Here is a 22464-nt window from a genome sequence, read left to right on the forward strand (position 1 = left end):
TGGCTGCTAATGGTTTCCATTTACTCCCCCCTCCCCTGTCTGTGCACGTGTGTGCACATGTGTGTGCGTTTTCATGTGGCGACTTTTCATTCTATGTGTAGTTTGAACCTTTAACAGTATGCCTGTTTAAGCAGCTAATTTTCCTAAAGGCCAGTTAGCTCTTGGTATAAATTTGCAGTTGTGTTTGCCTGCTTGCATAGGCGGGCTTTGTTTCATGTTTCCTTGATAAATAATTCTGTTCCTTGAGTTTGTTTATCTCTTTATTTTGTTTTTATACTGTCCAATAGACAAGGCTCTCTAGGGTTAACAAAAGTTTTAAAAAAAGTTTAAAAAGAGACAGAGAGAGGCAATAAGCAATGTAAAGCAACGAAGCCATAATAGCAATAGCAGATGAATCAGTATAGAAACAGTGCCAGCACTGAATAAAATGCAATATATAAAAACAAAGTTAAATGGTTAAATTGTGGGGCAGACTCTTATGCAGCCCATGTGCAATGGGGCACTTGTGCTTCTAGCACACTCATTTCTGGAACAGGGGAAGTTAGTGGGCCTTGCAGAAGAATCTGGGAGCAACTGTTCCCTCAGTTATTTTTCGAAGTGCAAACACCCGCTTGCGCAGGTGGTCGCTCCTGACAAGGAGATGGAACAAATGGAAGCCCAGCAGCCTTGGTTGGATCCTGCCCAAGGGCCAAGCCAGGCCATTGGCTGCTAAGGATGTGGAGCTGAGTGGCAGGATAATCTGAGGACAGGATAATGCCTAAGCTTGTGTAACTGTAGCAAAAGCAAGGATGGGCCATTTCCCTATCGCCTTCTCCTGTGCCTGTCACCCATGGAAGTTTTGGAGCAGGAGAACAGCAGGGGGGCCCTGCTGGGTCAGAGTGAGGGTCCCTCTAGTCCAGCATTCCATTCGCACAGCGGACCACTAGCTCCCTGCAGGTTCCACAAGGGGGATAGGAATACGGCAGTTCCCTCTTGGCCGCGCAACTGCTGTACGTACGGATTCTGCCTCTGGTACCAGGAACTAGCATAGCTGTTAATGCCAGTAGCTGTTACCTAGCCTGGAACTTGTCTGGTCCCCTTTCAGAGCTGCCCAGTCGCTGGCCGTCACTGCTTCCCATAGCCATGAGTTCTCTAGTTGCACAGTGAAGAAGTTCCTCCTTTTATCTGTCCTGAATCTCCTACCAGTCTGTGCCTTGGGATGAGTCCCAGTTCCAGTATTACGAGAGAGGGAGAAAAATGCCTTTCTCTATGCTCAAATCCACAAAGCTTCCGCCATAATGTCGTTCTCGGATTTTAATGCTGTGTGGGACTTTGTTGCTGGAGGAGGGAGTCAGCTATGCCAAACCTTATAGAGGGGGAGGGAGGAATTTGATACAAGGCTGATACTCTGCATGTTTGCCTGGAGGCAGGCAAAGTGTTTCTCATGGATAAAGCGGCACTTTGAAAGAATGCTGCTTCTAATTAAATGTGCACCATTCCATCAGATGAGTTTCCAAAACAGAACTCATTCTGGCTATTCTTCCCTAATGGACAGGAGGGCTTTTGAGAAAGCTTTGAACTGGTAGGAGAAAAGCTGCTAGGTACCTTTTTGGGGTGGGTGGGTGGGTGGGAAGCATCTGCATCTCTGATGCAGGTTTTTAGGGTTGAATGCACCTGTCCAGCCCTGCTGTTGGATGGCAACATCCCAGGGCCTGCTCAGATCTGCCCTGCTGCATCTCACTTCCAGTTTTGCCTCAAGCGAGAGTGTAGAGAGGGGGAGCACTGCTAGTTCTCTGCGGTGCAAGTGGGAGGGGGGAGATGGTGGTGGATCTCAGCTGAGAGGCTCTGTGGCCCCCCCCCCCAATCTCTTGCACCTGTTCTGTGGTTTTCACCCTCAAGGTTTTTGTTCCAATCTGGCTTGATTGCATCAGCTTGGAACAAGTGTTTTGACTTGTGCATTCCAGGGCAACAGGTGGAAGTGTGTGTGTGTGTGTGTTTAATGAAGCATGTGGTTGATAGTGCCCCTCTGTTCACTGGAACAGCCCCAGCTGTTGGGCCATGTGGTTTGGGGTGAGAAGCAAGCTGGTTTTGCACATTGTTTCCAAGTTTCGGACTGGTCTTCCATGGCCAGTCTCCTCCTGGGGCCCCTTCTTTGTTGCTTCAGTTGCCCTGGATGGGACAAAACCACCCACTCCCTCTCTTTTCGGCAGGGAAAGGAGACGAGGTGTGGGCTGGCTTGGCTGCTGTTCAACAGAGAAACCACGGGGCAGGCTGGGATGGGCTTCCCAGGCTAGCAGGGCTGGCATAGAGCTCCGAGCCCCTCCTGACCTCTGCTCAGCCTTGAGCTAGGGAAGGAGTGGCAGTCACTGCAGATTCCTGGCCCTCTCTTAGGGTCCAAGGTTAGTAGCAAGGCCGGGGCATTTACCACAGCAAGCTGAAACATGGAAATCCGATGGAGTTCTATAGTTAGAGTGGATGAAGACAGCTGAATGCATGTTTCTCCTCATCAAAATGCAACTGGTTGACCCGTCAGCTCAGGGTTGGTTCCAACTTCCCTGGAATTTGCCACTGGGAGAGTTCTGGTTTCCCTCACAGAACAGAAGTGGCAGATACTTCAGGTCAGTGTCTCACAGCTGCTGCCCTTCCACTTCAGAGGGGCATCCGAAGGTCCATGAAGTGAGTGGTTGGCAGGAGAAGCGTCGGGTTTGTGTGTGGCGCGCCAGTCCCTTCTCCCACCGGCCGATTTCTCCCTCTGGCCTTCCTCCCCGCTGGCATTCCTGCCTGTGTGTTGCACTCCAAGCTGAATGATGTCCCGTGTGAACTAGCTAACTGCAATATTGGGTTGCTGGTTTTTGTTTGCATGACAGTTCTCGGAAACTTGCTGTTGCTCGAAGGAAGCCCATGAATCTGCATTTATCCTCAAAACGAAAGCCCTTCTTTTATTGTTTCAGGGCTGCATTGTGCTCCAACCCTTGACTGACAAGCGCCTGGCCATTCCACTCTGATTTCTGTGCATGCATTCCTCCTCCGTCTTTGCACTGGCGACCAAAGTAACCCTTTGCTTTAGTGCCTCGGAGGCTTGCAGTGGGAGCTCAAGGTGAGGGCCTTGCCTCTGTCCTAGCATCCTCATTTCAGGGGGCTCGTCTCATGCGGCTGGGCAGCTGCATTCAGCACACTTTGGTCCAGAGGCTTACCGCATTTTTCCGTCTATAAGACGCCCCCATGTACAGGACGCCCCCCCCCCCACTTTTCCTACCCATCTCCAGCAAACAAGCTGCTGCTGCTGCTGTGCACATGCCGCTTTGCCATCCCCCTGCATGCATGCACTCACCACCCCCCCTCCAGCGCACCCGCGGCCCCCCGTGTATAAGATGCACCTTCATTTTTAAGTAAATGTTTTTAAGAAAAAGTAGTGTCTTATACATGGAAAAATACAGTAATTGGAGTGGTGTCCCCAGTTATTGGGGCTTATTCGTACGCTGCCTCTTTTGCCCTGGGGTTCGGTTCCCCAAAATTGTAATTTGAAGCTGCACTGAGATCCTAGGGGGGTGAGCATGTGTGTCTAAATTGTCCTTTTGTGTATATTAAGGAACTAGATATTATGTGCCCAAGGCATGTTTCAGGAACTTCCTGCAGTAAACCCTCTGCTAGTTCGTGCCACTCCTCTTGAAGTACACCTGGGCGCTCTTCTTTGGTGCTGCCTGCATCTCTGGGCTTCTGTTTCCTGTTGAATAGCCCTTTTCCCTGCTGGTCTGCCTGGTTCAGATGTCATACCCGCCGGCTGGCTGGCTGGCTGGCTGGCTGGCTGGCTGGCTGTGAACCGGGAACCAGCCTGCTAACCCCATGCCCCCGTCATACCCATGGCCTCTTAGGCATGGTATGGTGCTAGCATCTGTACTGACTTAAACCACGAGGTTGCCAATCAAATTAAGATTTGAAGGGGGATTGTAAATCCTGGTTAATAAAACAACAGGAAGGAAGATCTTCCTTAGCGTGTTCCTGCCTGATTGCTATCCCAGGATTTATCCCAGGATACTATGCGCCCCCCCCCACACACACACACAGGTGGCTACCAGGGAAAAGACTCTGCTCTGCTTGGTCCCCTGCTGCCATCTGTGAAGTACCCTTTCAGATTGATCCACAGGGCATCTTTATTGTATATATTTAGATTCCAGTTTAAAAATGTTCCACTTCTGGCAGGCATTTAATCCTAATCTGTTGTTCTGAGAATTCACTGTATTGTGGGCTCTTTAATATTCTTGAATGTTTAAAGATGTCTTATTGTAACATTTGAATATTGTTGTCGTGGGGGGTTATGATTGGAAGCATCCTAAGGGCATCTGCTCATTAGCCAAGCTGTGCATGGCCGTTTGCACGTACATGTGTGTGTGTGTCAGTCAGAGGGGGTGAGATGGTGAGCCTGGCCTTCCTCCTGCAAGCTGGTTTTCAGGGTGTCTGTGTCACTTCTGCCCTAGATTCCAGGTAGGGTGGGCACTGCTTAAGGTCATGGTCACAAAACCTGTTTTCCTTGTCTTAATATCACCATGTTACATTGCTTGTTAACAAATAAACCAAAGGTGACAAGGGCGACATTTTCTGCAGTTGGTGACTGAGTAAATTCAGAAGCTTCGTCCTCTTAGAGAGTGTTCATTTGGTAAAACGTGTCTTGTATTTTTGAGTAGTGCTGTTGGGAACTTTGGTTTTACTTTCCACAGGAAGCAGAGGCCAGAAGTTAAGAATCCTGTATCAGGCCGTTTTCTTTATTTTCCCCCTTTCTCATATGGAGGAAATGCTGATTCTCGCCTCTCCTTTCTTTGACCTCCACCTTCCATCATCAGTTTTTGCCCTGCTTGCAGCCACTCCCATGGGGGAGGGGGCATCATTTTACCCAAGAACAAAGCTCAATCTTTCTTCACCCCTTAATTGACATGCTGTGAGGAAGTGGAACACTGGTCCATTAGCTAACCTGGTGATGAAAGCACCAGTGTTTACCAAAGAGTGGGAGATCAGTTGATCTGATGATGTGGGCATTAAAAAATTATGGGAATAATTGAGTTTCAGTTAGAGCACGTCACAAGATCTGCTTAATTCAGACCTGGCCCTTGCATTTTCCAGTTTTCCCTGATACTGCCCAGGCAGCTGGAGTGCTGGTATTCCTATATGGACAGTTTTGTTCTCTTGCAAATACTACCTTGAACCTTTTCTCCAGGGTGGGTGAGTCCTCATTGCCAGAAATAATATGTGGTGAAGCTTCTGATTCTCTCATATGGCTCAGCTTGGACCAGAAGCTCTGAACGCACAACACTGATTGTGTCCTGCTTGCCATGGCTGCTTGCACATTTCTGAGCCCAAGTCAAGTTACTGCTTCTAACCTGTAGAGCCATACGTGGCTTGGGACCACAATATTTGACAAGGTGCCTCTTTCAACTGCAGCCTTATCCAAGCACTATGCTCAACATCTAAAGCCTTCCTTTGATGCCACCTCCGTAGGATGCTCAGCTGGTGCCAAAAAGGAAGGGAGCCTTCTCAGTGGAGACCCTTGTAATTCTGGATTACCTTCCCACTGAGGCCTGCGTGGTGCCCACCCTGCTATCTTTTCAGTGCAGGTTAAGACATCTCACTTCTGCTTCAGTCAGCATTTCTTTCCAGAAATAAATTGGCAAGAAAACTTTGCATTCTTTATCCTTTCTCCTGTAAAATAGGCATTTGTTATGCATTTTAGTCTAGATATGTGCTATTGTGTATGTATTTTGATATGTTTTTAACACTGAAAACCACATTGCAAAAGTTCAGATAAGTGTGAAATAAAAGGGATAAATGCTCTCAGCCTGCACATTAATGCAAACTGATTCATCTGGAAATGTGACCAGAACAAAATCCTTTGTGCATTTCTGCTATAGAACAAGTGGTAGAATCATAGAATAGTATAGCTGGAAGGGGCCCACCACCTAGTGTATGAGAGCCCACCACCTTCCTAGGCCATGGGTTCCATTGTCGTGCTGCTCTAACAGGAGGTTTTTCCTGATATCCAGCTGGAATCTGGCTTCCTGTACCTTGAGCCCATTATTCTATGTCCTGCACTCTGGGATGATGGAGAAGAGAGCCCAACTTTGCGGCTTGCAGTCCAGTACATTTGGAGACAATGAGTGGTTATGGAATACAGTCTCTAAATAGAGCCTCCACATTCAGGTGGACTATACCTCTGAATTTATTTGGGGACAACCCCGCACTGTTTGTCTTTGATAATGCCTGGCTGTTTTCAAGGCCTCTTTAGGGCTTCCCAGTAGCATCTTGGTTGGCCAATTCAGGAAACACAACATTGGATTAGAAAGAGATTTCGGTCTGATGTATTCAGGTGGTCCTTCTAATTCTTCAGTTAATATTTTAAGCCACCCTGAGCTGATTTGGGTTATGGGGTGGCATAGAAATGGAATCAAACAAACAAACAAAATTTCTTATGTGGCACATGTGCAAACACACAAACATGTTAACATTGTATGTAACACAAACATCCAGCTTATAACAGCAAAAGATAAAAAGTTAGGATAACATGGGAGCTCAAAGCAGAGCAGCATGTTGATTCAGTCTCAGCCTGAGAAAGCTGGCATGAGTGGCAAAGTCAACATTTGGGGAGTATTGAAAACGCAGCACACTTCCTCCTCCTGAATTATATGATGAGCGTGTTCCAGAGAGTGGGCACCACTACCAAAAAGGACCTGGTTTCCTGTTTTGCATGGTGGCTTTTTGTTGTTTGGGGAATGGCCAAAACAAGGCCTCCTCTGAAGAGTTAAAGGGTCAGCGGGGCAGCAGGGAAAATGCAGATGACCTGTGAAATTGTCTGTAGGTCTGTCCCTGGCATAGAGCAGGGGCAAATGGCAGACCCCTCTTCTTTCTCTGCCTTCCTGTGTGGCCCTTCCTTCCATCCACCCAGTGTGGATGGACTCTATCCAGAACATGTTCTCTGCAGATGTGATAAAGGTTCACTTTCCGGGGGACTTGCCCTCCCCTTTGCTGCTGCATTTCAACCAGCTGGGCCTCCCTCGTCTCTTCCTCTGCCCTTGCTTTAAGGGTCGTGGTCTCTGTCTCTGTTATTTATTACTGTCGCCCCCTTCCGACTCCCTTGGCACTGGACCATAGGGATGTCTTTGTACATGATAAAGTGTGGGAATAGGGTTCTTGCCAGCATCATTGCACAGCTCTTGGTAAAGATGAGCTCCCCAACTTTCCTACTTAGGCTGTCATTCTGGCCGCTCCCGCGATCTGGCCTGGCCTGCAATTTTTGCCACGTTGGCTCTTGTGGCACTGCTGACGTATAGTATGGCCAAGAGTGTTGAGGCCTTGTTATCACTTGCAAAACCGAATGCGATTCCAGGATGCTGATTTCACACTCCAGTGTGCTGGTGGAGTGGTTTCCTTTTGGCATAACATAATTGACTATAACTATCCAGGGCAAAGGTTCTGGCGTTGGGAGCAGCTTTCCTGCCGCACCTGTGAACAGGAACAAACCTTGTTATTCTCTGTGATAACACGCCTTTCCTTTGTCACTCCTACAGGTTCTCCTTGTAGCTCTTGTTAGCCCACACACTTCACCAATACCTTCCAGTAAGCCATCTGGGTAATTTAAGGAATGCATGTTCTGCTCTTTTCCTCAGTGCACGTGCAGCCTGCAGGTGAAGGGTCTAACTGTGTTTGAGTGGAATGGTGAGCCTGTACAGCATGGCCACCATCTGAGGCGCTGCTCCAAGAGGGAAAGTTGGATGGTGGCATCAAGGGAGAGGACCTCCTTGGTGGCGACCCCTTGATTATGAAATGCTCCAGCGAGGCCCCTCTAGCACCAAGCTGTCCACCTTTTTGGTGCCAGGTTGAGAAGGCCCTCTACTTCCAGGCATTTGAGTCTTGTAAACTCAGGGCTGTGGCTTCAATGGAATCCATGAATCGCTCCATCTCATAATGGGTCTTCCTCTTCTCCTTCTGCCTTTCACTTTCCCTAACACTGTTGTCTTCTCCAGGGAGTCTTGCCTTCCCAGGGTGTCCCTGAGGTATGACAGCCTTGGCCTTGTCATTTCTGTTTCCAAGGGAAATCCTGCCTCGATTTGATGTAGGAGCCACTGGCTTCCCTTTCTGTTGATCCAGAATATCCTCAGAGCAGCATACAGAAAGTTCAGCCGTGTCCTGGGTGGTTGCTTGCCTTGCTCGACATTCTCCAGTTCTGAATCCCACAGACGTTGCTGACAGGCGAGGGGCTGTAACTCAGTGGTGGAGTGTGTGTTTTGCATGCAGATGGCTCTGCCGGAATCCCTGGGACCCCAGCCAGGGGAAGAGTAAAGAATTCTGCCATCAGTGTGCAGGACACTGGGCTTGGCATGAGACAGCTTCTGGTCTCTGTATGTGGAAGGGGTTTTTGTAAGGAGCATGCTACATGTCAGGGTAGAACATATACTTGGCCTGTGTGAGCTGCCAGCTAAAAGAACCCCTGAGTTACTTGCTGCCTACCATGGCATGGTTCCGCATGAGAAGAGAAGTCTGTGTGTATGTGACTAGGTTAATTTACATGCCCATATGCATATTTGTTCTGTTGAATTTTTGGGCAGTTATGTTTCTCAGGCTCCATACCTCAAGTCTGTTATGTTTCCTAGTGCTAGAAGTTTCTTACTGGCTTCATCATTTCCTTTTATGAGCCACCGGCATGATGTGGCAAGAAAAGCAGCAGGGCCTGCTTAGAATTAAAAATGATGAATTCGCATTTCTCTCCTCTGGCTTTCATGTGAGCCACTCATTCAGAAAGCGCACTGGCTCTGAAATGGACATTCATGCCAAAGCATTTTTCCTGCCCAAGTGCTTTCGCTAAACAGGTTTGAGAGTTACAACTGTGGGCCGAAAAGCTCACCAACCCTAACAGGAATTATCACTCTCTAGAAAGGAACATAAAAAAGAAAGACACGTCCATTATACAGATGAGCAGAACCTCACATTGTATAGTTTTTATTATTTATGTTTTTGGTACATTTTTATTTTGCCTTTCTTCGAAAGAGCCCAGGGTGGTGTACGTGATCTTCCCCCTTCTTTAAATTATCCTCACAACAACCCTGTGAGGTAGGCTGGGCTGAAAGTCAGTGACTGGTCCAAAGCCACCTAATAGGTTTCATGGCCAAGGGCAGCAAGAGCCATGATCTCCCCATGCAACTGCTTTCCATTCTTGAGGACTGCCAGATCTGATGCGGTTAAAGACAAGGGGAGGCAATGGCTGAAGGAACCCCGATATGGAAGCATTCCTAGTGGTCAGAACATTTCTCATGCTCTTTCTGGCCCATTAGGAGCAAGGGGATTTTGGTGGCTGGTTTTCCCCCAGCTCTTTCCTTTGAGCCGGTGATTGGTAGTTCTCCGGCAAAATCCCTTCCTGACAAGCATCCATCCACCAGCGCAAGATTACTGGATTAGAGGGGGTCTGGCCAGTCAAGAGCTGGTGAGATAAAAGCAGTGAGGCAGGGAGGACAGGAAGGAGATGGAAAGTGTTGCTTCCAGCTTGCCGGTTCTCCCAGACCTTTCCCTTTTGTTCTCTCGCTTTGCACTTTACATTTTAACTCTATATCCACTTTGATAAATTGGTTGCACTTTTGGTGGTCCTTGTTGCTTTGAAATACTGCATTATGCACATTGCATTTCCTACTTATTGGTTAATATGCAGCAGAAATCCTTTCTCTGAACAACGAAAGTTGCCTTCTGCCATCCCTCAAGTTCAAAACTGACTGCACCAGGGTGCAGAAGCTCAGGCTCCAGGGCCGAATGTGGCCTTCTTGTGCTCTATATTAAACTCTCTGAGGTTCACCAGTTACCAGACTATGACCTTATATCCTGGCCCTACCCGTTTCCCCCAATCCCCTATCATTTGGTGGTGCCTTAGCTTTGTGCAGTTTTTTCCCCCTAAAATTATTTTCCTTAAGACTTAGTTAACTGTTAGGAAGACCGTTAAGCAAAAACATGCTTGCACTTTGAACTGTGCCTTTTTTGCCTTTGGCTCAACTGACCACTGGAACGCAGCCTCCAGAAATGTCTTCAGTGCTTGTCCATGCTACAGCCTAGCCCTTTTCATTCAGTTGTAACTACAAGTGGCCTTCTTTGCAAACAAGGGGCTGAGATACTGCAAATCTTAAAAAATACAAATAAAATTATCCCTCCTTTTTAAGAATAACTCCAAACTCAAGTTGCACTTGTAAAATATTTCAGGATGAAGAATGCTGATGTTTCTCTCCTTTTGGATAGTGATTCTTTCTAGTACTTTCTTGGTCATCCTCCTTCCCATTCGTGCAAAATGCTTGAGTCGATATTATAGATGGAAGTGAGGGGCTTGAGGTGGAGGGAACATTGGCTTCCTTAGAAGCTACTTGATGAGGAAAGAACTGCAAATTCATCGGTCCCGGGGGAGTCTCACCTGATCTCTGTGGCTCAGAAGGTTGAAAGGTGCCTTTAAATGGAACAGGATGGAAAATACCAGAGAGGTGAAGCAAGGACAAAGGCAGCACTGCTTGGTGGCTTAACCAGCAATTTCCTTGCTGCTGCTAGTTTAAAGCTCTGCCCCACCGTCTTGTTCTGTCCTTCATTTCCTTGGCTTGAGGAATGAGGAATGAGTGGCGTGGGGACAGTGGGGGGGGGGAGGCTCATTTGAAAGGCATGTTGCTGCTGATGTGCTCAGGAGAAAGGAACTCAGCATCTTAACAGGTTGAGGCAACATGCCCAAGTTCCTTGTGTCCTGCCCCATTAACCCATTCATTTCCCCTTCGTGCCATTATTGGAGAAGAGGCTGCAGGCTCCAGAGAAATGCATTGATCAATAGGAGTTGTAGTCTGTGAATTCTGCTATAGCGTCAGTTCACATGTGTGTTTTATAGGAGAATGCACAGCCCATGTGGCTTTTTATGAGGCTTTTTATGAGGAGCTGGTGGAGTGTGTGTGTGTGTGTGTGTGTGAGAGAGAGAGAGAGATAGAGAGGGAGGGGGGGGAGAGAGAGAGAGAGAGAGAGAGAGAGAGAGAGAGAGAGAGAGAGAGAGAGAGAGAGAGAGAGAATGGAATCATCTTTTGCTGCCCTAGATTTACTGGTCCAAAGGTGGTGGAGGGGTAGGTGAGAGTCTTCCTTCACTCTCCACTATTGTTGGTCCTTTGCCTTGTACATCATGTTACATGACTTGGACACCTTGTGCAAAATTCTGTAATGTGTAACCAAGACCTCTGCAATAAATGGATTTCCTGCCCCCTTGCTCTGTGTGGGGTAGATGCATTGTGCAAATTGGGTCTCACAGGAAGTGCCTGTTCTGTGTGCTGCCTTTTTCATTTCTGTGTGAAAAGTAAAAGTTCGTTCTCCATCACCACTGGAACAGCACACTCAGTAATGGGTAACTTACAGGTCATTTTAAAACAGGTAGCCGTTACTACTACGACTACTACTACTATTACTACTGTACTACTAGGCCATCATTGTCTTGTCTTCCTGCTTCTCTTTTTTTGTCTTGCTGGTTTTCGATACCAGGTCCCATTTTTATCGGGACCTCCCAGGAGGGGAGGGCTCATCTTTTTCTCTGTAATTTTCCCAATAATCACAGCCCTTGTTCAGGCATGGGGCAGGTTTGGGCAAAGGGTCCTCACTGGTACAAGCAGGAACTCTTTCTCAACTACCGCCCTAGGTATATATGTGGATGGATTCACTCGTAAAAGCATATCTGGGGAGGAAGGTTTAAGCCCTGCAGAGCACTCTCAATAAAAATTGCCCCCCTCCCATTAAAGAAGGAAAAGGAATGAGACGACGCAGCTGCTAGTTACATCTTTAACATAACATAGTTTGAGCCTAAGTGTTTAAACAGGTCCAGAAGTTGGGACTGAACTCCCTGCGGTGATCAAATGTAATGAAATGACTTGGAGCACAGAATGAGGGCTGCCACTAAATGCAGCTTTAATCTGCAGTGACAGTCCACAACTTGCACAACCATCTCCTACCTTGGCTCCTAAAGTCGCAGGGGCACCTCCACCAATTTCAAGGAAGGGTTGGCTTCATGGCTGCAGTAAACAACTCTTTCAAAATTACAAAATATTTTTACAAGATACACATGAGACAGAGTCCTCTGGGGGCATGGAAACGAATATAGGTAAGTAGCATCCTTTGCCCTGGTCAGGTCCAAGGGAGCACCTGACCTTCTGCCAGATCCACAGATCTCCTGCTTTTCTGTATTCCTGGCTTCAGCCTTGACATGTGTGTAGGGTTGTGAATGTTGGGCTGGAATCTGGCCCTCTTGTGCCTGCCAAGGGGGCTGGATTTCTCATGCTTGGCCCTGGGCAGGAAGTGAGCCAAGCCAGCATCAAGTCCGTGAATTCTCTGGAGCGCTAGTTGTTTCTTTGTGCAAACTGCACGACGTACATCATTCTTTGAGCAAAGCCTGCAAGTCACATGTGAGGAAGCTGGGCTGTTTGAGCAGCGGGCATGTGGGCTGTGCATCTGCAAGCTGGTCTTGTGTGGATTCTTGTGGACTCGTTTCTTGCCAAATGCCATGCTTGTGCTTGGTGCAAGGTGGACCTGAAGCAGGGAGAAAGCAGGCTGGAGTCTGAGGAGCTGAGTCAAGGAAATCCAATGGATTCTCACCCCCAGACCAGATTTTTCACACATTGCTACCCGTGTGGAAATTAATTGCCGATTTGGCATGGATGTCTGTGACCCATGTCTGCCCAGTGCTCAAAATTATGCTGCAAAAGATGGGCAGGGCTATATTTGATATCTACAAACCTCTTCCATACCCGTTCCCCATGGAAAGCCAGATTCTTACCCACCTACTCTATCCTAGGACCCTGCTGGGCTTCCGTGTTATGAGTACTGGGTCTGATCCTGACAAGTGTATATATCACTTGTGCTGTTAAACATAGTTGCTTTGTGATGTGAAAATGTTTTGTTTTCTGTAAAACAAGGTTCTTTATTTTAAAGTTTGACTCTTGTTATTGTTTCAGCGTGACCATTGATAGGGAACTGAATCCACCAAGTTTGAAGTGAAATGCTAATTTATAGAACAGGCATCCCCCTCACCCAGGCCCCCTTTCTCCTCTGCTGCCTTGGCTATCAAAAGTTGGCCAGCTGCAAAGGGGTGGAAAATATGTGTAGTTCACCTGTAGTGAAAATTATGGAGGATGAATGACACTCCAGGGTGAATTTAATGCTGAATTCTAGTTCTTGGTCTCCCAGAGGAAATCTTCCAAGAACTCTTGCTTTTATTTTACCTTCTTTGCTGTGTGCAGAGAGACTTTTTTGGGGGTGGAGGGAGTGATCATACTTTTTTTTTCTCCTGGCCTAGGGAGGGAAAAATTGTTAATTGAAATGTTTGTTTTAAAGCTCCCCCTTTAACCGCTGCAATGGTGCATGTGGTCTGTTTTCTTTGTCTTTGGGCCCTCCCTGCCCTGGGCTTTTCATGTTTCTTTTTAAGTGCACAGGCTATTGCCATGAAAGCCGGATCCTCCGTTGCTTGGGATTTAATCTGTTCTTGCTGCTTATTCTCCATCTGAACCTTCCCAGGAGATCTGTCGCTTAGGTAGCAGGCAGCGGGTGGGGCGCCTGAAAAAGGACAGGTCAGGGAAGGGCCTCTTCTTAAAAGTGAACTGACATATTAAAATGTTTGCTTGATTATTTTTGCACTTGGCTTCTATTCCAGTGCTTGGGCTTGCCTGTTTCCCCCCCCCTGTTCTTGAGTTAGTAGGAAAGAAGAAACTTGCCCCCACCCCTTATCTTGCTGTTGTGCAAAGGAATACCTCTTGCCCTCCCCCTAAAAGGAATGCTCATAAATCTTTGCTTCTTAACTGTACTTTTAAAAAAATCTGGAAGCTTCACATTCCAGCCTGGTGTTTGCAGGCTAGCCTTGTCCAGAGGTTTAACGCTTCGGTTTTAACCACCAAAGGTTACCGATGCCAAAAATGAGAGAGTAGGAAGGAAGGGAGAGCAGGCTAGCGGTGGTTGTTGTTGACATCACAGTCTGAAGGAGTTGTGTGTGTCAGAAAGGGCTTGCTGCCAGCGGCAACACCGAGGTTCCAGCCGCATCTCACTGACTCCACAGTGGTGTGTTTCTGGCTGCAAGTGCGGTGTGCATTGCCCACCCTTGGTGCTTCCCTGCAGAAGGTGCTGCTGAAATGGGCATTACTCACAACTGGCGAGATGCCAGCACTGGCCTGGTAGAGTCACCGCGCTGGGCAGGGCAGGGCAGGGCAGCCAACCACACCTCCCCACCCCTTCCTGGTAGCTCTCATAGCACCCAAGACTGGTCAAGTTATATTGGCGCCCAAGGCAGAATTTACTGCAGTAGCCTCTCCCCACACCTTGGCAGTAAAAAAAATACAACAGTGATAAATAGCAGTTAGGATCGGTGTTATGAAGCTTCATATCAGACGCCTGAGGCAGCTGCCTCAGTCAATCTCGTGGAAGAACTGGGCCTGCAAGATAGTCCATGGCACTCACTGGTGGGATCCTTGTCTATGAAAACAAGGCCATCTTGTGTTCATGTGGAGAGTTGTGTGCACACTGAGGTGTGTAAACAGGTGTGATCCCCCTGCTTCCGAGACATCCTCCTCCAGTCATGTTGCACTGCAAGCCCCATCATCCCTAGCTAGCTTTCCTGTCATATGCTACCTGATCACTTGCAAATGTGGTCGATGTTAGAGGGGTAGATCTGTTATTCCAGCAGATCCATGTGAAGGGCAGATATCCTCCTTTGAGGGTTAGGGGATGCAGTGGGAGCGCAGAAGAACCACCAAATGCAGCAGTGGCTCCTCCATACAGTTTCATGGACTGCCTGTTCCTCAGGCCTAAGTATGCCAGCAACTAATCCCATTGCTGTACTTTGGCCTCCGGTTGTTCTTTACTCTCATGTACATATGTGGAGCATCCCTGCTAAAATCTGAAAGGCCAGACAAGTGTGCGTGCGAATAATATTTCAGTGCTGCTTCCAGAGGAAGTGCTAGCACCCCTCTAGGCCTGGAGCCCCAAAACATTCACTCAAAGCCCCAAATCTCTTGTGGAAGTGGGCTCTGCTCCATCACCCTGCTGTCCAGGGGCACCGACTGAAATCAAGGTACAGGGGCCTGTGGATCTCTCTTGCACCTGAGCCCCATGGATCAGCTGCTTTGGGCCACATCTCCTGCTGGCCCCCATTGAATCTTTCTTTCTGAGGGATCCCCCCTGCCCAAAATCAAATCCTCTTCTCTGCCCTTGCATCCTGTTTTACAAATAGGGGCATCCTATAGAAACAGGGCTCCTTAAAGACACACAGAGAAAGAAAGAGAAAGCAAATGTCAGTTATCATTTGCTCCTTTTTTGTTCTCTGGGCCTGCATCCCAGATTGTTTTGGTACCTAACAGAACTCCTTGGCTGCCTCTACTGCATAGCTGCTCCTTGCCTTTCCCCATGACTGCCAAAGTAAGAAAACAAGATCCACTCCATCTAGGAGTTTTTCCATGCTATGTTGGTTTGCATGATACATATTTACAGAACACAGCATTTAGATCTGCTTGTGCAGGATTTGAATTTCCTGGGTGTGGAGGTTTGTTACTCTGTTGGCTTTAGGTTGGTTATAGACTGAACTTGCTTCCTTTCAAGAGATGTTGGAACAGCTGCTACTTCTGGCGCAGTGAGATTGCTAATTGCTTATAAGCTTTACCTAATAAATCCATTTTGTGACATGCTAGTTTGGAGATCTCTCATGTTAATGTATGCATTTTGGCTGCACCCTACATGAACGGTTAGTGGAAAGTAAACTTGTCAGGGCCGATGCATTCGTAATGCTAGACCCAGAATTTAGAGTCTTGGCGGTGGAATTTTGAATAGACCCTTTTTCTTTTCCTTCTGTCTTTTGAAATATTCTTTTGTCCTGTAATTCCCCTCTATCTTGGGTAAATATTATTTAGGACTGTTTGATAACCTTACATCAGAGCATCCAGTTCATTCCTCATTCTGAAACTAGGGATCTAGATCCATTTTCCCGATGGGTTGAATTACAACTCTCTTTGGTCCCATGAGCTGGGTACAATAGGAGTTGTATATCCAATTCCTGCTAGGTCCAGTTAAATAGATCATATAGCAGATGCTAGGTTGAAAACAAAGAGGCTTTTGTCTTGAAGTCCAGGAGAGCTACAGCTGGTAGCAGTAGATATGTAACATTGGGTTTGATCGGGGCAGGCAACCTTGGCTGAGTTCCCAGTTTGGCCTTTTGGTGGTTTGCCAGCTCTTGTGCTGTGTACCCTTTCCCCTGTTCTCAAAAGCTGAAATGCCTCTCCTGAGCCTTAGGGATTGACACAAGAACCTGATGCCCCAGCCTGTTTGCCCTTAGTCAGGCCCTGCTTTCTGTGAGCTCCACCCACTGCTGGAATGTGGGCCTGAGGGCTTGCCCAGAGGGGAATTCAGCTGAAAGAGGTTCCCGCCACTGGGCTGGATTGAGCCCTTGTCTGACCTGGGGAAGGGCAACTTCTTGGGTGCTTCAGATTTGCCTGTGCAGGTGGTGGGCATGGCTGGAGAGTTGTTTTCTCTCCCTGCCCCTAAGGCGGCTGGGTGTACGGCTATGACCAGGCTTGTGTGTTGTTCATATGTGGCTTCCCCAGTGTGATAATCAACCCCACCCCAGGTGCTGTACCACATGTGCTGGGCACAGTTTGGAGCCGGAAGGGGAAATTTGACGTTGACTGGACTGAATGCAGAGAATATGGGAATCGCCAAGGCCAGGCTCTTTCTCCATCGTGTTGTCCTTGGCTTGCAGTGACTTTGCAGGCAGGAAGGACCTTGCCAGACATATGCCACCTGTATGCACAGCAGGGCTTCTGCAGCTGAGCCACGGTACCTCCTGAAGCACCGAGAGGCTGGGAGCATCTTGTACCCTCCTTACAGACCCGTCAGACATGTCTGATATTCCTGCCTCAGAAAAGCACCTTTGATCAGCCAGTGGTTTGTAAAAAAACCCCACAAAACCCTGTCATGCTGAGCTTCAGCCTTGAATTAAAAGTGCTTCGTGGCTGCAGGTTAATCATTGAACTGCCCCTCCTGCAGTATGAATGTGAGGGCTGCCTTCTAGGGAAGCTGACTCCTGGATCAGCAGAGCCTACAAGCCATGCTCGCACAGTACATGCCTCCATAACTTTGCCGTCATAGATTCTGTTTCTAGTCAACAGTGTTTTCCCCCCAGAAACTTTCACAAGCAGATGTTCAGGACTTCCCCCCTCAGTATCCTCTGAGCAAGTCCTATTACAGAGGCACATAGTCAAGGCCAAAGAAAACCTGAAAGAGAAGCTGAGTTTACTACTGAATGGAGTGGGAGAGGCGGCACTGGACCCTTGGTCTTTTCTCCTCACAGGACAGAACTGGGTAGGGCAGAAAAGTGCCTGGAGGGATGGAGAGCGAGGCGGGAAGTGAGCATCCAGCTTTCCCTGTAAAATCATGCGCTCTCCTGTGCTTTATACATGAATGGGGCAGCCATGGGTGCAATGTGTCTGGCTGTTCCATCATGCATAGCTTGGCCCACGCCTCCCCTCCCCTCTCTTTTTCTTGATGGAAATCCCATGCTGAACTTTTTTGGCTTGTGTAAGTGCAGGCACTTCAATTAGGATCCAAACGTCTGCTGCAGCAGCAAGGGGTAGGAAGGAAAAAGGGAGTGAAAAATAACTCTTGCTTTCTCCCAGAAGATAAGAACCTGATACCTTTTTTTGCTGGAGTTTTCTGTTGCAGGAATGTGTGTATGCTACTAAATCGCTCTTCTGTAGGCCTTTTGTAAAGATAAGGGTTCTTAATTGCCCACTCCAATCCAAGCTGACCCAAAATATTTTGCTTTGCAGCAAAGATGAAGTCTCCCTTTCTGCTAATTGCTGTGGCTGCCATGTCCTGCTTGTGGCCTTCTGGTTGGCTGCCCCGTGGGGAGAATGCTGGCATGATGAGCCTGATCAGATCCAGCAGGGCTCACCTTGTTTCCTTAGTCAAAAAGCCCAGAGCCCTGGTTATGCTACAACTGTGAGGGATTAGGGGCCGGTGTCATGAGCTTGGTGGAAGGGGTAAGTGGGAGATCTGGGGGTTCAGGCCTGCTCTCTATTACTGAGCTTACAGGACAGCACTGAGTGGCTCTTTCTTGGTCTAGCCCTCTTTACAGGCTTGTTGTGTGGAAAAATAGGATCGTGCTGATGTACTTTGCACCAGAGCATCCCGAAGGCAGGAGCCACTGCTGTGGCAAAATGCACTTGCCCCTGGAGGAAGAAGCTGTTTGGGTTGCTGCTGCCTGCTGAAATAATTGGTTTTGATGGTCAGTAGGAGCTTCTTTACTGACCATTCTCTGGCAAGACCTTCCTCAGCTGGCAAGGCACAATGACTGACGTGGAGGGAGACTGAAGTCCAAAACATTAGGACATTGGGCTGGTGAGAGCTGCATCTTCTCTGTATTCGGATAAATGGTACCCAAGTGCTCCTCTCACAGAAGCTTCACTTGCACTGTGGTGGTGAACCGGGATCTGAGTCGCTCCATCTCTGACCACATGTTGGGGCCCGTGGGGCAGAAGACAGGCAAAATATTCCCTGCCCGTTGAAAGTGTGTGTCGGAAATCTTTTACACTGTACCTGCACAGATGATTCTCAAACTCCTTTCCTATCTGCTTTACAGGACCCAGCCTGGACGTATGGTGATTCTCTGTGCCTGATTCTTCTGGTCTGACAGAAGTTCCTGGAGCTTGCATGCTGCTTCATGCAGTTACAGTAAGTTAAACTTCAAAACAATCTAAACCATCATCTTTCCATTTACAGACTTTTAAATTAATCTGGCAGAGTGCACTCCAGCCCTTGAAAACATGTGTTTTCATGCAGCCTCCCCCAACCTGGTGCCCTCCACACAGGTGTGCTGCAAGAAGGTGTTCCTTCTCTCCCCAGCTGGCATGGTGCAAGGTGTAATCCGGCAAATCGTTAAGCAGCCAGGCTGAGGATGTCTGTTTTCAGCCTTCACTCTTGGACAACAGACCACTGCCCTGGAGCCATGGTGCTTTTGGAAACTTGTTTCTTCCACCCCATTTCAAAGTGTTTTGCTCTGTAGCTACTGCTTATGGAGAATTTATTTATTTAAAACCTTTGTATACTGTCCACTACCAAATGGTCTCGGGACAGTCTTACAGAATCAGAGCTCTGTTGGATGTGTGGAAGCTGCATGGCTGCAGTCCTTAAGGTTCCACAAGATGCTTTTTGATCCAGTATATTTGTTATTAAAAACAAACACCCCTTTGCATTTTCCAAGAGGCAGTTAAAAAGAACCAAATATTGTATTCTCAGTCAGTTCTTAAAACGTTTAGCCTTTGCCTGTTCCTTATCTCCATGCCTGGAACAGTGGGTAGGAAAGGACAGAACTCTGCCCAAAGGGGAAGACTGCCTCTAAAATAGCCCAGTGAAGAGTCCGCCTGCTCAGTGTGCATGGAATGTGGGCTGACCGTGGTGGGGAAGGCAGTTCAGCTTCCCTATGGGCTGGCTCTGATTCTGCACAGGAGTGTTCTGCAATGCAGCACTCTACTGCGGGCCTCCCTCTGTGTGTGCACATGTGCATGCATGCGCCCCATAGTAACCTGGACTTACTACATCAAGTTCTATTAATTTACAAATGTGTCTACTAAATTGGCCCTCTCAAACCTGATGTTGGTTTGGATGACAACACCTAGATTTCTTAGGAAGGCATTGTGAACCTGCTGTGTTAATGGGTGTGTGGTGTTTTAATGTTGTGTTCACTGTCAGCCAGCATTTCACCGTCTGGTGCCCTCCAGATGTTTTCGACCAAAACTTCCATCACCCCCATGTTTTTGTCATTTAGTTCTTAAATTAAAATGTCCTTGTGCTAATTATGGAAATAATTCTGAAGGGTTTAAAAAAACAATGTTAGGAGATCTGACTATTTTAAAGAGTGAGTTTAGAACTTGGAATACTGTTTTTGGGAAACCTCTTTTGCAACCTAGCAACACATCGACATGTTCTTGCTGCAGATGTCACTTGGTCTGGAAAAGAGAAGATTTGCTTCTCTGATGCCCAAACGGAAAGCGGAAGGGAGAGGGGCATGCTCAGCCATGTTTTTGGATGATAGGAAATAAATCCTTTTGCTGGAACTAATTTCAAATGAAAGAGATTCCTTTAACAAGTTCAGCAGTGAATTTGAAGCATCTGCTTTCTAAAACTGCATTTTGTAAGAAAAATAACAGAACATGTGATTCAACTTAACACAATGCATGTTGCAATCAGAAGTCCAATTCTGGCATAAGAGTAAATCTATCAATGTCAATGAACCTCCTCTGAATGCAAGTTATTCCTGAAAGCTCCCCCCAATTATTTACTGTCTTCTTTCTCATTGGAAAGCTAATCACCTAAAGCAGCCTCTCCCCATGTTCAGTGCATCTGGAAGGCACCATGTTGAGGAAGTCCAGTTAAAGCAAAAGAAGGGGCTTAATGCAGGAAAATCTTATAGCGATCCTAGGAAGGCTTGTGCAGTTCTGGGTTTCTTTTGATTTCATTGCTGTTGATGGCAAGGAACATCAGCAGGCCTTCTTCTAAGCTGCTATGCTGATTATAACCTCCCAGGCCAAAACCAAGGTGCCGGTTGAATTTTAAAGCTCTTTATACCAATCTTATTGTCTCTGTCCATTGGTGATACCAGTACATGGCTCAAAGGATTGGTGGAAAAGGCTTTACTAAGAGACTTCTTCTGGCTGCTTGGCTACTTTCCATCCTTGAGGGCTCTGTGAAATCCCGAGAAGAGAATGGAAGGAAAAAGAGCTGATGTGGTGAAATAGTTAAGGATGGGGTAGGTAACAGCAGCCCACCAGATGTTCGGGGCTGCAACTCCTGCCATCCCTGATCTCATTGGCTTGTATGTGCTGGGGCTTGTACACGTTCTGCTCAGATACATCTGGAGGGTGCCTTAATCGGATGGGCTGCATCACTTCCCAGGCCGCAAAGGAGAACATCAGGAGAGGTGCAGAGTGGGAATCATTTGCACCCTTGAGATCTCATGCTCCTCAGTCTTATTTTAGCATACTTGCTTCTCACCTTGCCTCCAAGGTACACTGGATGGCGCTATGTTATCTTGGCCCTAGGATACAGGTGAGATTGAGTGTGGCTCTCCTACGGTCCCTTGGTGAGCATCCTGGCTCAAAAATTGAAACTCAGAGCTCCCGGGTCCACGTTTGATGCCAGTAACTTTCAGTCTCCCTTCCTGGAGGGGACTTCCATTAACCACTGGTTTTGCACATTACAGAGCATTTAGGTACAAGCACAGGTGGAGAACTGAGAGAATCATAGAATAGCAGAGCTGGAAGATGCCAAGAAGGCCATCAGACCCAATCCTCTCCTGTTGCAGTTGACACCATCCCACTCAGATGGCTGTCCAGTTCCTTTTTGCATGTTTCCAGTGTGGGAGAGCCCACCACCTCTCCAGGCAGCTGGTTCCACTGTCGTATTGCTCTGACAGTGAGGAAGCTTTTCCTGATATCTAGCCCGAATCTGGGTTGTCACAACTTGAACTGATTATTCTGTGTCCTACACTCTGGTATCAGCGAGAAGAGATCTTGACCTTCCTCTTTGTGACAGCCTTTGAGGTACTTCTAGAGGGATACCATGTCTCCCCTCACTCTTCTCTTCTCAAGACTGAACATGACCAGTTCTCTCAGTCTCTTCTCATTGGGCAGTGTTTCTAAACTTTAGAGACTCTGCAGAAAGATGGAAGTGCAGACAGACGTGAACTAGAAGTGTTTGTCAGGGACTTCTCCTGATGCTCAGAATTTATGCTCTGCATGCACTTTATCACAGCATCACATCTCGGTCAGTGTGTTGTTATGTGCATATTGTACGAGAGATTTCCTGGTACATGATGCCTGTTGGAAAATTGCACTGTTGGAAAGAAATGTCATGTATTTTCTGCTTGCAAGCTTGGTATCTTAAACAGGCCTCCCTAATTGTTTCCTGGGCCTATTATGTTTCCAGTTAGCAACTGAAAGGAGGCAGGGAGCTTCCTTTCTCTTGGTATTATGGCTGCATTACAAATGCCAGTGCTTCTGAATGGATGTGCTCAGCAGACGGCCCTCTTCCTGGAAAACCAAGCCGACAGAAGCCCATGACAGCAGCCTTGCAGCAGGCTGGACCCTGCTCCCTTTGCTGGTGAGATTCTGCAAGAGCTCTCACATTATGGATGTTTGACAGCTTAAAAGCTCAGTTTGCTCTGTTTGGGAGCACAGCTGGCAAGGGAGTGCTGGATCCCCGAAATGCAAAATCCAAACGGTGCCTCTGCTCTCTCTATTCAGCTGGGATGTTTGGAGGTCCAGGTCGCATCTGTCTTGGCCAGCATGGCCAATGGTTAGGAAAACCATCCATCGGCCAAAACCTTTGAAGCATGTCAGGTCAGGGAAATGTGGACATAATCCACCAGGAATTCCCTGAGCAGAAGTTCCATGGGGTGAATGGGAGCTGTGAAAAAAGGGC

General features: G+C 47.6%; 1 protein-coding gene across 9 annotated transcripts in view; it reads left to right on the plus strand.

The window, feature by feature from the left end:
- AKAP13 (A-kinase anchoring protein 13) overlaps nt 1-22464 on the plus strand; it is a 268166-nt gene that overhangs the window by 60096 nt on the left and 185606 nt on the right. For all 9 annotated transcript variants that reach the window (XM_044444959.1, XM_044444962.1, XM_044444958.1 and 6 more), the window contains exon 2: nt 18626-18717. In XM_044444959.1, the coding sequence (XP_044300894.1) occupies nt 18717 (1 nt within the window). In that variant the 5' untranslated portion in view covers nt 18626-18716. The remainder of the gene's footprint in view (nt 1-18625; nt 18718-22464) is intronic.

This window comes from Varanus komodoensis, unplaced genomic scaffold (assembly GCF_004798865.1).
Source record: "Varanus komodoensis strain SLA01 unplaced genomic scaffold, ASM479886v1 scaffold46_3, whole genome shotgun sequence".
Taxonomy (NCBI): domain Eukaryota; kingdom Metazoa; phylum Chordata; class Lepidosauria; order Squamata; family Varanidae; genus Varanus; species Varanus komodoensis.